The sequence below is a fragment of the Cupressus sempervirens genome, chromosome 11 (assembly GCF_028749045.1).
Source record: "Cupressus sempervirens isolate cs-2001-9-10 chromosome 11, ASM2874904v1, whole genome shotgun sequence".
NCBI classification, from domain to species: Eukaryota; Viridiplantae; Streptophyta; class Pinopsida; order Cupressales; family Cupressaceae; genus Cupressus; species Cupressus sempervirens.
In genome coordinates this window covers 758,555,598-758,568,570 of record NC_143128.1, presented here as the reverse complement: position 1 = coordinate 758,568,570, position 12,973 = coordinate 758,555,598, and the positions used below count along the sequence as shown (strand labels likewise).

Below are 12,973 nucleotides of genomic sequence, written 5' to 3'. Positions count from 1 at the left end.
AAATGTGTTCCTGAGAAGAGATTACAAAACCTATTATACAATATTTTTAGTAGCTCAAGGTTGCATTGATTGGCTCAATGGACTAGGGGAAATGTTATTCTAGGTACAATGATACATGTTGGTACTATTAGCCATAATTTTTCTCCCACCAAAATTTGAGTTTTACCTACCAAACATGTCCAATGGTCATATATTCAAACATCCAAATGATCAAATAAAAGATATATTCAAAACTTTGGCTTATCCTTTATTATCCTAAGTCTCAATCCTTTTTATGCTTTATCCCCTCAGAAACTCAAGTTGTGACCATGCAAATACCCTTCATCGCCTAGTCAATGTTGTCTATGGCTTAACCATTAGGATAGGTGTGAATGTGTGATGCAGTCTTCCTAGTGGTCAGCATGACTTCATAGTTTAAAAGGTTGCTATCTCTTTATTGCTCAATCACAAAGAGTTTAATATAAACCATGGTCAGAATGGTAAAGCCATGAATCACCTTATGTGCACAATCATTAGGGTCAATGATGAGTTAAAGAGTTAAGCTGCAAAGCAATGATAACATGAAGTAAGGATGACCTGGATGATGGGACAGTTTCTAACTAGTTAGGGAGCTAACTATGCAGGAGAGATCCTAGCTATATTCTTGATCATTGGATCTAAAGAGATCGATGCATATCACTATGGCGTTATGGAAAATTGTATGCTCAATTTATCTGGCAAGATAATGACCACATGCCATGTGTGTTAGTAGGCCCAAGTGGAAAGCAACAATGACAGTTAAGTCTATTTTCACAGTCACATGAATTTCATATTAATTCAAGGTCTATGTTGTGATGACATGAGTGGTGTGTGGTAGTCAGGTTAACAACTTCACTGGGTCACAACAATTAATGGAAAATGTTGAAGATAAGTTGTGAAGTAGTGATAGATAGTTGTTCACAATTTTGCAAGTAATAACTACTAATGAGGAAAGGTGGTTGAAAAGTTGTGATCATGGGCAGTCAAACATGAAACACAAATTTGAATGTTGGCAGAATAATAAAGATTGATTGATCCACATTGCAAGGATTGAAGATTGACTCCAATTGACCAATGACATAGATGATTTGGCATATTGATAACAAAAGAAACAACTCTTTGATGGTATATCTAATCTTTTTGATCTCCTTCAACTACTTTCATCATTCCCCATGCTTGATAAAATTAAAGGAACACTCCATTACTGCATGTTGATCCATCTAATCAGTCAGAACATTAATGGCCATTATTTCTATCTTCTCAGGGCTTTGTTTAGTAAAGAAGTGATTTTCTTGTGTCTAGATGTATGTCATGATAAGATCTTTTCTAGATTTGTAGTGATTGTTCTCTATAATCTTGAATGTAGTTGTTGAGCTTTATCTTAGGGTAGAAGCTATTTGAGTTATGCTTGCACTATAAAAGCATATTTTTTAACCCTTCTTAGAGTTGATCTTCTTCTCTAATTCTGTAGTATTGTATGTCTATGCTCTACTACTATAATTTACTTTGCCTCTAAATTAATATATTCCTTTGTTGTATCTCTTTCTCCATTAATATACTATGCAATATCCTCTTTCCTTTGTGTTAATATATTGTCTTCATTTCTCAATTGTATGAATGTATCTACTTGGATTTTGAATGATATAAAGTGAAGTATCTTCCTTATAGCATTCTATTGGTTTCTTGTCTACATATAGTTGTTAGATTGACAAGGGTTGAACTAGTATACTATGAGGTTGTATTGGTGAACTGTGCATTCTTGGGGAGAGATAAGGTTGAACATACTATTTGGTGTATCACCTCCTCTTAGATTAGATTAGGTAGTTTTATTTCATGCATTCCTTCCCCCTTTTCCTCTTAAGAAATAGTTAGGTGCATCTTGATAGTAAGAAAACTGACCTTCTCTAGAGACTCAATCTCAAGTAGCAAAGTCCCACACTTTTGAGATTATTTCAATGTTATACGAGGTTGCCTTTAGATAAGACTTTAGACAAGGGTGAAAGGTTTTGTAAATAGTTGAGAGATCAATTGGATAGAGAGTTCAATGATCTTGCCCTAGAAGTTGTTTGGATAGTGGGTCATTCTATCTTCTACAACTCCTAACAGGGTTGGAATCTTCTAACAAGTATGCAAAGTCTCCTAATAGGGTCCATCCTCTAACAAGGAAATATATGTTAGTAGATCATCTTGTTGGCATCATTCCCACTAGTATTTTTCCTCTGATCAAGTGTTTCCCTAGTTAACGTATTTGGTGTAATTGTGTATGTGTATCTTTGTATGGTTGTTTACTTTGGTTGAATGGTTAAGTTTATTTAAGGTGGATAAATGTTTTAATTATTGGATAACTAATTCACCCCCCATCCCTCTCAATTATCTTGGTGGACTATTATTTCTAACAATTGGTATCAGAGCATTAAGTCCTCAAAGATAAAGTTTAGTAACTTTGGGAGATCTATGGCAAATATATTAAGGAAGGATAGTCTAAAGTTCGATGAAACAAATCATGACAGTTAGAAAGAAAATATGAAGACACATTTGTTGGGTATGGGTCCAGGATATTGGATTTTGACAAAATCAAAAAAGACAATCATGCTGAGAAAGATTTAGAAACTTGTATCGAGGAAGAACGGGAAATTTTCATGTGTGACATGAGAGCTAGAGAAGCATTATTATCTGCACTCCCTGAAATTGAGTACAACCAGGTAAAGTCACTTGTTACTTCTCATATGATTTGGAAAGATTTGGAAAATAGTTTTGAAGGAGATGAACATTCTAAAAAATTGAGGTTACAAAGTTGGATTTGTGCATTTCAAGATGTTAGAATGATGGAAGATGAATCTATAAGAACATTTGTAGGTATAATATCACATCTCAAGGAGGAACCAAGCAAGATGATGACGTGATATGGAAGATATTGAAGAGCTTAACACCACCATTTAAGCTAGCAATTAAAATGATACAGTTGTTGATCTATTGTACAAAATATTTCACAAAGGAAACATTACTTAGAAGACTTGAAGCAATTGAGAATGAGCTTAGATAGTCTGGAGAATTGACCAAAAAAGAAACAACTTTCAGTGCCTTGAGTATTTGACCTACAAGGAGCACAGGTGCTAAAGAAGACTTTGCTAGTAGTAATAGAACTAAATTTGGTCATTATGCATCTAAGTGTCCTAAAAGAGAGAAAAAGTATAGAGGTAATTTCAAACCTAGAAGAGATAGAGTGTATTTGTATGCAAATGAAGAAGATGATTCTAATGAACAAGTAGTAAGTGCTAGTGATGATGAAATTGGATTTGTATCTATCAAAGAAGAAAGTCTAGAGAAAATGGCTTTAGTGTCATAGGTTGAAAAGAAATTTGATTGGATAATTGGCAGTGGTTGTTCACATCATATAACTGGTGATATGAACAAGTTTTTTGACTTGAAAGGTCATGATGGAGGCATTGTTAGAGTTGGAAACAATACTGCATGCCAAGTTAAAGGTATTGGATCTATAACTCTTGATGGTAAGACTATCACTAAGGATGCATATTTTGTTAATGGTTTGAAGTACAATCTTTTGAGTGTTGGACAACTAGTGGATAAAGGTTATCAGTTGTATTTCACTGAGAAGACATGTGTGATCAGAGATAAAGATGGAAAGGTAATTGGAACAAGAGCCAAATCTAGAGGTAATGTATTTCAGTTGAATCCTACTAAAATGACATGTTTGGTTGCAAAGGTAGATGACAGTTGGTTATGGCATAAGAGCATTTTTCATATAAACTTTGATAGCATTGTGAAGACCTGTAGTATGTTTGCAATTAGAGATTTTCCTAAGATTGTAAAGCTTACTAACACAATTTGCAAGGAGTGTGTTTTGGCAAAGCATAATAGAACTTATTTTCCCAGCAAGAAGGTTACTACTACAGCAAAATTAGAGATTGTACATACAGATCTTAGCAGTCCTATGAAAACTAAAGGATTCTATGGCGAAAGGTATTTCATGATTTTAGTTGATGAATTTTCTACAATGATGTGGGTTGCATTTCTTAAAGAAAAATATGAGGCATTTGATAAGTTCAAGATATTCAAGAATAGAGTTGAGAATGAATTAGGTATAAAGTTTAAATGTTTAAGGTTAGATAGAGGAGGAGAATTTACTTCAAATAAGTTGAACATCTTTTTGAAGCTAATGGAATCAAAAGACAATTATTAGCTCCAAGAACCCTTGAACAGAATGGTATAGCAAAGAGAAGAAATAGATCAGTAACAAAAGCAAAAAGATCTATCTTAGCTAAGAATGATGTATCCAAGATGTTTTGGAGAGAAGCTATGAATACAGTAGTCTACACTATGAATAGAGTACAAGTCAAGAAAGATATAAACAAGACCCCTTATGAACTATAGTTTGATCATTCACCTACAATTAAGTATTTTAGAATTTTTGGCAGTAAGTGTTATATCAAAAGAGATGATGAAATTGGTAAGTTTGATCCTAGATGTGATGAAGGTATGTTTCTTGGTTATTCATTGAAAAGAAAGGCTTATAGATGTTATTATCTAAGAACTAAGACCATTGTGGAAAGTGAAAATTTGAGAGTTGATGAGAAATTAAAGATACAAGAAAGAATAGTTGATTACAATTTAGATGATGAGAATGTTGTTACTAAATCAAGGAAGGATGAATTATTCTTTGAGATTAACAATGATTTGCATAATGAAGGAGAGCAAAGGCGGGAACAAAGCTCAGAACCTTCAATAGAGCTAAGAGTTGAGATAACAACTCCTACATCAAGTAAGAATATGATAAAGAATCATCCACCTGAGAAAATCATTAGAAGTAGAGATAAAGGTGTGATGACAAGAAGCAGAATCAATAAAAAACTCTATTTGATATTTCAAGTTGAATCAAAGAATGTAGATGAAGCATGTAAAGATGACTATTGGAAGCAAGCTATGAAAGAGGAATTGGATCAGATAGTAAAGAATGAGACATGGGAATTAGTTCCTAGACCAGCAGACAAGAATGTGATAGGAACTAAATGGGTATTCAGAACCAAGATGAATTAACAAGGTGAAGTAGTAAGGAACAAAGCAAGACTAGTATGTAAAGGTTACTCATAGAAAGAAGGAATAGACTATGATGAGACCTATGCTCTTATGGCAAGAATAGAAATAGTAAGGTTGTTCTTAGCATATGCAGCATATAAAAAATTAAAAGTATATCAAATGTATGTCAAGTAAACATTTTTGAAAGGAGAACTTCAAGAATAGGTATACATAGAATAGCCTAAAGGTTGTCCTTTAATATATGACAAGGACATAATATGTAGATTGAAGAAAGCATTGTATGGCTTGAAACAAGCACCCAAAACCTAGTATTCAAGGTTGGACAAGAATTTGACAAATCTTGGATATGGCAAAGATATGGCAGATAATAATCTCTATTGGAAAGAAATTGATGATGGATTGATGATTTTGGTAATATTTGTTGATGATATCATATTTGGAGGAAATGATATAATGAAAGTGACAAGTTTGCAGAAGAAATGAAGAAGGAATTTGAAATGAGCATATGATAGGAGAATTGAAATATTTTTTGGGATTACAAATTGTGCAGGATAAATAAGGGATATTTATTTCTCAGACTAAGTATTTGAAAGATTTACTAAAAAGGTTTGGTTTAGAAACATGTAAACCCATTGGAACACCTATGTTAACTAGACACAAGTTATCTACAAAGGATGAGACACCTTTTGTTGAGTAGAAGAAGTACAAATCTATGATTGGAGGATTACAATATCTAACTCACACAAGGCTGAATATGGCAAATGCAGTTGGAATTGTTGCAAGATTTCAAGCTGATCCCAAATAAGAACACTATGCAGCAGTCAAAAAGATATGTAGACACCTAAAAGGAACACTAGAGTTTAGATTTTGGTATTATAGATCTAATGATTTCACTCTATATGGTTACACTGATGTTGATTGGGTAGGTAGTATGGATGACAGAAAGAGTACCAGTAGTAGAGCCTTCTTTCTTAGAGGAAGATTGGCTTCTTGGCTAAGGAAGAAGCATGATTGTACCTCACAAAGTATAGAGGAAGAAGAATATGTTGTAGCAACAAACAATTGTAATCAAGTTGTTTGGATGAAGCAGATGTTGAAGGATATAAGGATAGAATTCAATGAACCTATTGTCATACATTGTGACAACATAAGCATAGTAAATATGTCTAAGTATCTAGTGTTGCAATCTAAGACTAAGCACATTTCTATCAAATATCACATGTTGAGAGAGAAAGTTGCAGAAAAGGAGATTAGATTGGAGTATGTAATCACTAAAGAGAAGATTGCAGATATTTTCACTAAGCCTCTTCCCAAAGAGACTTTTGAGTATTTGTGAGGTATGCTAGCAGTTATGCCCCTTGCTACATTAGAGTAGATTATGCAAGAGTGCATCAGTCCATTGTAACAAAGCATTATTATTTGTCTGGATTGAATGTTGATGCTTCCTATATCGGGGAGTATCTGTGATGGACAGAGTCATCTAAGACTCCTGTTGGATGTTGTTTTTGAACAATGTCTCTGGACACTTGAGCTAGTCAAAAACATTTATTGTAGAGTTTGATGGTTGTTGAAACCTTTGACATTGATGTCAATGGGGGAGAAGTACAACATGAAACATAGTTTAGAAAGTATGAAAAAGTACAGCATGGAAGAATGATTGATGAAGAGGATTTGAAAAGAAAGTTTAACAGTCTTTTGCAGTTGGTATTCTTGGAACTAGATGTTTTTCATCTATGTTGCCATTAATGCCAAAGGGGGAGATTGTTGGAAGCATGAATGCTGATGATATTCCTATGAGGGATTATTGTAGAAACACGATTAGATCATTATTATGATGATATGTTATATTCATGACTATCTTTGTCATTGATGTCAACATAGCATTTTTTTGTGGTATCTGACAGAAGAACAATGGAGAGATCAAGTTGGTACAGATAGACAATTGAGCATTTTCACTAAGTGAGGTTAAAGGGAGATATTACTATGTTTCTAGTATATGCAACTAACTTTGGAAGCATAAGATATTAATTCTAGAAGAAGTTATGTAAGTTTTGGTGAAGATTGTTCTGAGATAGAGTTTATAGAGGCATGTTTTGGTAAACTTGTTATATCTCTTAGCATAGTTGTTATTCTGAGAAGTTGAAGTTAAAGACATGAAGAAGACATGTTGGTGATAACATGGCCAAGTTTTCTCATCATAATGTTACATGTATGGAAAGTTATTTAAGTTACAAGGTAGAAGATTAACGTTATTGCCAAGTGTAACGTGTTCTTAATGCGGTCCTATAATAATTAATTGAGAAGGTGTAATAGCCAACTCAGGAATTATTTTATGGATTCAGTATAAAGGAAGGACATTTTCCTTTATCATATATGGAATGGCTTATGTGATTGTAAGTAGCACAAAGAGTGCAATGCGAAGATAAGCAGAGTAGAGTGAAAGTGAAGGAAACTTTGTTGGTGAGGTTTTATTGTGTGATCCGAAGTTGGATACTTGGGTCCAAGGTTTAAGACCTAGTCTCAAGGTCTAATAGTGATTAGTCTAGTTGACAAGACAGATGAAAGAAGTTAAAGTACAATACATGCAATTATTTTGCAAGAAATAGTTGAGAGATCAGTTGGATAATGAGTTCAGTGATCTTGCCACAAAATTTGTTTGGATAGTGGATCCTTCTATCTTCTACAACTCCTAACAAGGTTGGAATCTTCTAACAAGGATTCAAAGTCTCCTAACAAGGACTCACATGTACTAAATGTTGTAATAGACTCCAAACAAGGTCCATCCTCTAACAAGGAATATTTATATTAGTACATCATCTTGTGGGCATCATTCCCACTAGTATTTTCCCTCTGATCAAGGGTTTCCTTAGCAGAAACCCTTTGATAACACTAGTATTGATAACAAAGAAAACAACTTATTGTTCCCCATGCATAATAAAAGTAAAGAAACACTCCATCATCACCTGGTGATCCATCTAATCAGTCAGAATGTTAATGGTCATTGTTTCTGTCTTCTCAGGGCTCTGTTTGGTGAAGAAGTAATTTTCTTGTGTTTGGATGTGTTCCATGATCAAATCTTTTCCAAATTTGTAGTAACTATTCTCTATAATCTTCAATGCAGTTGTTGAGTTTTACCTTAGGGTAGAAGCTATTTGAGTTATTCTTGCACTATAAAAGTAGATTTTGTAACCCTTATTATGGTTGATCTTTTTTTTTTAATTCTATAGTATTGTATGTCTATGCTCTGCTACTATAATTTCCTTTTCCTCTGAATCAATATATTCCTCTATTGTATCTCTTTCTCCATTAATATGCTATGCAATACCCTCTTGCCTTTGTGTTAATAGATTGTCTTCATTTCTCAATTGTATGATTTTATCTACTTAGATTTTGAATGATATAAAGTGAAGTCTCTTCCTTATAGCATTCTTTTGGTTTCTGATCGACATATAGTTGTTGGATTTACAAGGGTTGAACTAGTATACTTTGAGGTTGTATTGGTGAACTGTGCATTTTTGGGCAGAGATAAGATTGAACATACTATTTGGTATATCACCTCCTCTTAGATTAGATTAGGTAGTTTGATTTCATGCATTCCTTCCCCCTTTTCCTCTCAATAAATAGTTAGGTGCATCCTGATAGTAAGGAAACCAGCCTTCTCTAGAGACTCAATTTCAAGTCGCAAACTCCTACACTTTCGATATTGTTTCAATGTTACACGAGGCTGCCTTTAGGTAGGACTTCAGGCAAGGGTGCAAGCTTTTGTGTCAACAGGTACTAGATTCAACTGTTTGGAAAAATGGAGCAAACCTCACAATTAAGAATAAAAGTATACTTATCGATAATGTGATATATTTTTTCTATAATAGTCAATATAGTCTATGTTTTATGGAAAAAGAAACGTTCTAAAAAATCTAATAAAAATAAAAAAGAAAAAAGTTTAAAACAAATAGTTGAAAAATGATTTTTACATTTCAAAGACTATTTTAACCTAATGTTTGTTGGTAGAAGAGCATTACACTAGTTATCTTCATACATCATAGCTTATGCATCACGACATTTGAGGACTACATATTCAATAAATTATTATACATAAATTACCATACCTTCCCTTAGAATTCACCAATGCATAAGTTACCTTCACACACATATAGATGTCGATATCCACAAGGAAACCTTCTAAACAACAAACTGAAAGACATATCTTACCATGGGAAGCACTTCATTTTGTTTTTCGAATAGTCTTTATGTATTTTATGTTTTAGCTGGCTACACATTTGCAATAGATTTAGCTAATTAAAAAATATTGAAATTAGAAAAAAATATAAAAGTGCTTAGTGTTATGATCCCTTAATCCCTTAAACTACCTGATCTAAATCTTCCATTCATTCATACACAAGATTGGACTAAGAGAGACCTAAGCTGACATTGGGATGACAGATAGATGGATGATGACAATCACAGCTATTGCTTCCCAAGAGAAAGCAAATGGGACCACATCAATGGACTTGATAACTTTAGCCACCGAAAAAGTGGGATTGGATGAGTATAAAGCCTACTCATTCCCCCTCCCGTCCGCGGTGGCAATGAGCAACGGCCCTCGGAATAAAACAGCTATACATTTCACAATACCTATTTTCTTTTTTTTTTTCAGCTGATCAATAACGATGCAGGACGTTATTCATTTTGCCTTTGGGATTTCCGGTTCGATTCCCCCTCCTCTCCTCCTTTCTGTTTAATCTTTGAGCTATATTTTTCTCTAGATTGGACTTAAAAACAAGCATTGAAATTGTTTCTTCAGGGAATGTTTTTGGAACACTTCTGTTTTTGGCGCCTGCGTAAGAATTATCTCTATCCAATCCACCTTTAAAAATTAATTTGGGAATATTAAGAAGATTTCATTATAATGATTTTCTTTGTTTTTCATTCACAGAATCACATTCTACCGCGTAATTAGAAAGGGCTCAACAGAGGAGTTCTCTGGGCTTCCATATGTGGCTGCTCTGTTCAATTGCCTTCTTTACACTTGGTATGGCCTCCCCCTCGTCACTTCTCATAACATTCTGGTCACTGTAAATAATGGAGTCGGGACTGCTCTGGAACTCACCTACGTCACCCTCTACTTGATATATGCTCCCACAAAATACAGGGTAAGATTGTATTTTTCAATAGGCAATGGTCCAAGTCATGATTATTTATTATTATTTGTTAAAATTAATTATTATTTTGTATTGAATATGGAAGGATGATCTCTTAGATGAGAAGTTCACAATTTACTGTTGTATTGTAGATTCTTATTTAAATTGACTGTGATATTAGTTAAAAACTTTCATAATAGTTAGGGTTTTGTTAATGATTTTTAAGACTATTTTGAATGGATCATTGTAATTTTGAATTAAAAAATTAAATTCTCAAATATATAAAGTTGGTGATCTCATCATTATTAGTTGTTATGTTGGATATCTAATTCAACAAGTACATTATCTCAAAATTAAACTAGAGGAATCTAAAAGTTGAGATGATTGACTTATAATCGTAATTCTTCTATGCTGTGGCATTTAAAAATTTACCAACTTAAAAAAAGCTCCCTATAATCAATAAGATGTTCAATTTTGTAACATTCCTTATCTTCTTGGAGTCCCATGTTTAGTGGAAAATATTCAATTCTGAGACATTCTTCTTGACCTCATAAGACCCATGTTTTGTGGAAAATAGTTCCTGAAATCCCTCTAATAAATAGATAAGGACGATTACACTTATCTTAGTTAAGGTGATCTCATAAAATTTGGGTCTCCTATTTTAAGGAGGAAGAATTGAGCCACTGCTGAAAATGGGGATGAAAAATCTTGCATCATCCACAATAACCGACTACAATTTTCAAGTGGCATTTGTCTAAATAGCTTATTTTCAATTGGCATTTATCTAACTAGCTTATTTTCAAATCCACTTAATGAAGAAGGAAAATTGTTTTTGTTTTTTAAAATAGTATTGAAACATGTGTGCTCTGAGATGAAAACAATATACTGATAACTTAAATGTGAGGTTGAACAGACCAAAATTTTGGGTCTGTTCGTTGCAGAGCTGGTATTGTTTGCGGCCATTGTTGTTATATCACTCACAGTTCTTCATCACACTCCTCGCTCCCTTTTCGTTGGAGTAATTGCTGCAACTCTTTCAGTCTGCATGTATGGCGCTCCACTCTCTATAATGGTTGGTACCCAACTCTACAACTATGTACAATTCATTTTGTATCAATACTTTAAACAATACTCGATTATCAAAATCATTACATTTATATTTATATATCCAATTACACATTCATAATGCTTGTAAGAATAAACAATCATTTTTATCCTCTGTTCTCATTCTCATTCTTTGAAATCTTATTTTCATAATTTCTAGATTAGATTGTGTAGAATTTTTTATTATTAAAGCTTAAGAGTACACTATGATCTATCATTAGAATGTACAAGAAAGTATAAAGAAAAATCTAATAATAAATCATGTAATATGATCAGAAATATTAATGAAAAAGTTCTAGAAATTATCAGTACAATAATTTCAGAAATCTAATAGATCTTTGAGATCTTCTTCAGCTGCATAATGATAGAATCACATTGTTTTGAGATTTTCTTGGCATTTGATGATGGCAGAAAACGGTGATTGAGACAAAGAGCGTGGAGTTCATGCCATTTTTCCTGTCGCTCTTTGTATTTAAGTGTAGTCTGTCATGGTTTATATATGGCGTTATTGGCAGGGACTTATTTGTGGCGGTAGGTTTTGATTGATTAATAAATTTTGTGGGCATGAAATATTTCTTAATAGTTGTAATGACTGCAAATGTTTGGTCTAGTGCAGATTCCAAATGGACTGGGAACAGCATTAGGTGTATCACAGCTTGTGTTGTATGCAATTTACAGGAAGCCCAAGCCAACCAAAATGACTGAGGACAACTCCAAAGAAACCTCTGAGGTTGTTCCAGAGATCTCTAAAGTTGATCCAGAAGCTTGATCTCCATGCAAAGAATAAATGTGTAAATTGCTTTGGAAATTTTTATTATTTGACCCTCTGCATAAATAAGTTCTCATTCATAAGGGAGAGTGAAGTGCAGAGATTTATGATTTCTTATGTAAATAACATTTATAGGAAGGACTAGTGAAGTACATGATTTATGATTTTTATGCCAAGAACAATTATTGGAAGGATTGGAGTATTATAGATAAACTTTTTTAATAAAAACTGTTATTTTCAATCTAAATTTTGTGTATATTATTGTTTAATAATAAAATAACTTCTAAGTAGATAAAATTATTTAAATGATATATATTTTTATAAATCTACTTAATTATTGAGTCTTAAAGTATTTAATTGGTGTATTAATTATAGAATTTTTTTAAAAATTATTATTAATCAAATGAAAAATGTGTAAAAGGTCTTTTAATCAAATTTAAAATTGTTGTAGTGCCTACCCTCGTTCACATCTTTTCTGGATATATTGTGGCTATTATTATCATACTATGATGGACTAGTTTTATGTTGATGGATTAGTAATTTTGTTTTGACACTATCAGACATTAAGTTATGGATTCAGAGGTTATGTGATGAGATCATTTAGACTTTACATTTCATGCATACATGATGATCATTATATTGTTTTCAGTTATTGTGATGATTAGTTAGATGGTTTATTATCTCATGTGTTTTACTATGGATACTTACCCCATACTTGCATGTGTATAGTGTGCGTGTTTTCTTATTGTATGGTGTTTCTGATGTGGTTAAGGAAGGGAGTCGTAGTCACCTGCTTAGTCGGGATCTACACGATGCACCACTTCCTTCCATTGTCTGTTTAGCTTAGCATTATATATATTGTATGTACATGCATGGTTTTTCTGCAGGT

General features: G+C 33.1%; 1 protein-coding gene across 1 annotated transcript; it reads left to right on the top strand.

Moving 5' to 3' along the window:
- The first annotated feature begins 9,671 nt into the window (after window positions 1-9,671).
- On the top strand, window positions 9,672-12,331 carry LOC149531819 (bidirectional sugar transporter SWEET1a-like). The gene is made up of 6 exons (XM_089810350.1): window positions 9,672-9,777; window positions 9,875-9,911; window positions 10,007-10,223; window positions 11,125-11,283; window positions 11,727-11,846; window positions 11,932-12,331. The coding sequence occupies exons 1-6, from the start codon at window positions 9,741-9,743 to the stop codon at window positions 12,082-12,084; spliced, it is 723 nt and encodes a 240-aa protein (XP_089666476.1). The 5' UTR covers window positions 9,672-9,740; the 3' UTR covers window positions 12,085-12,331.
- The last annotated feature ends 642 nt before the right edge of the window (window positions 12,332-12,973 follow it).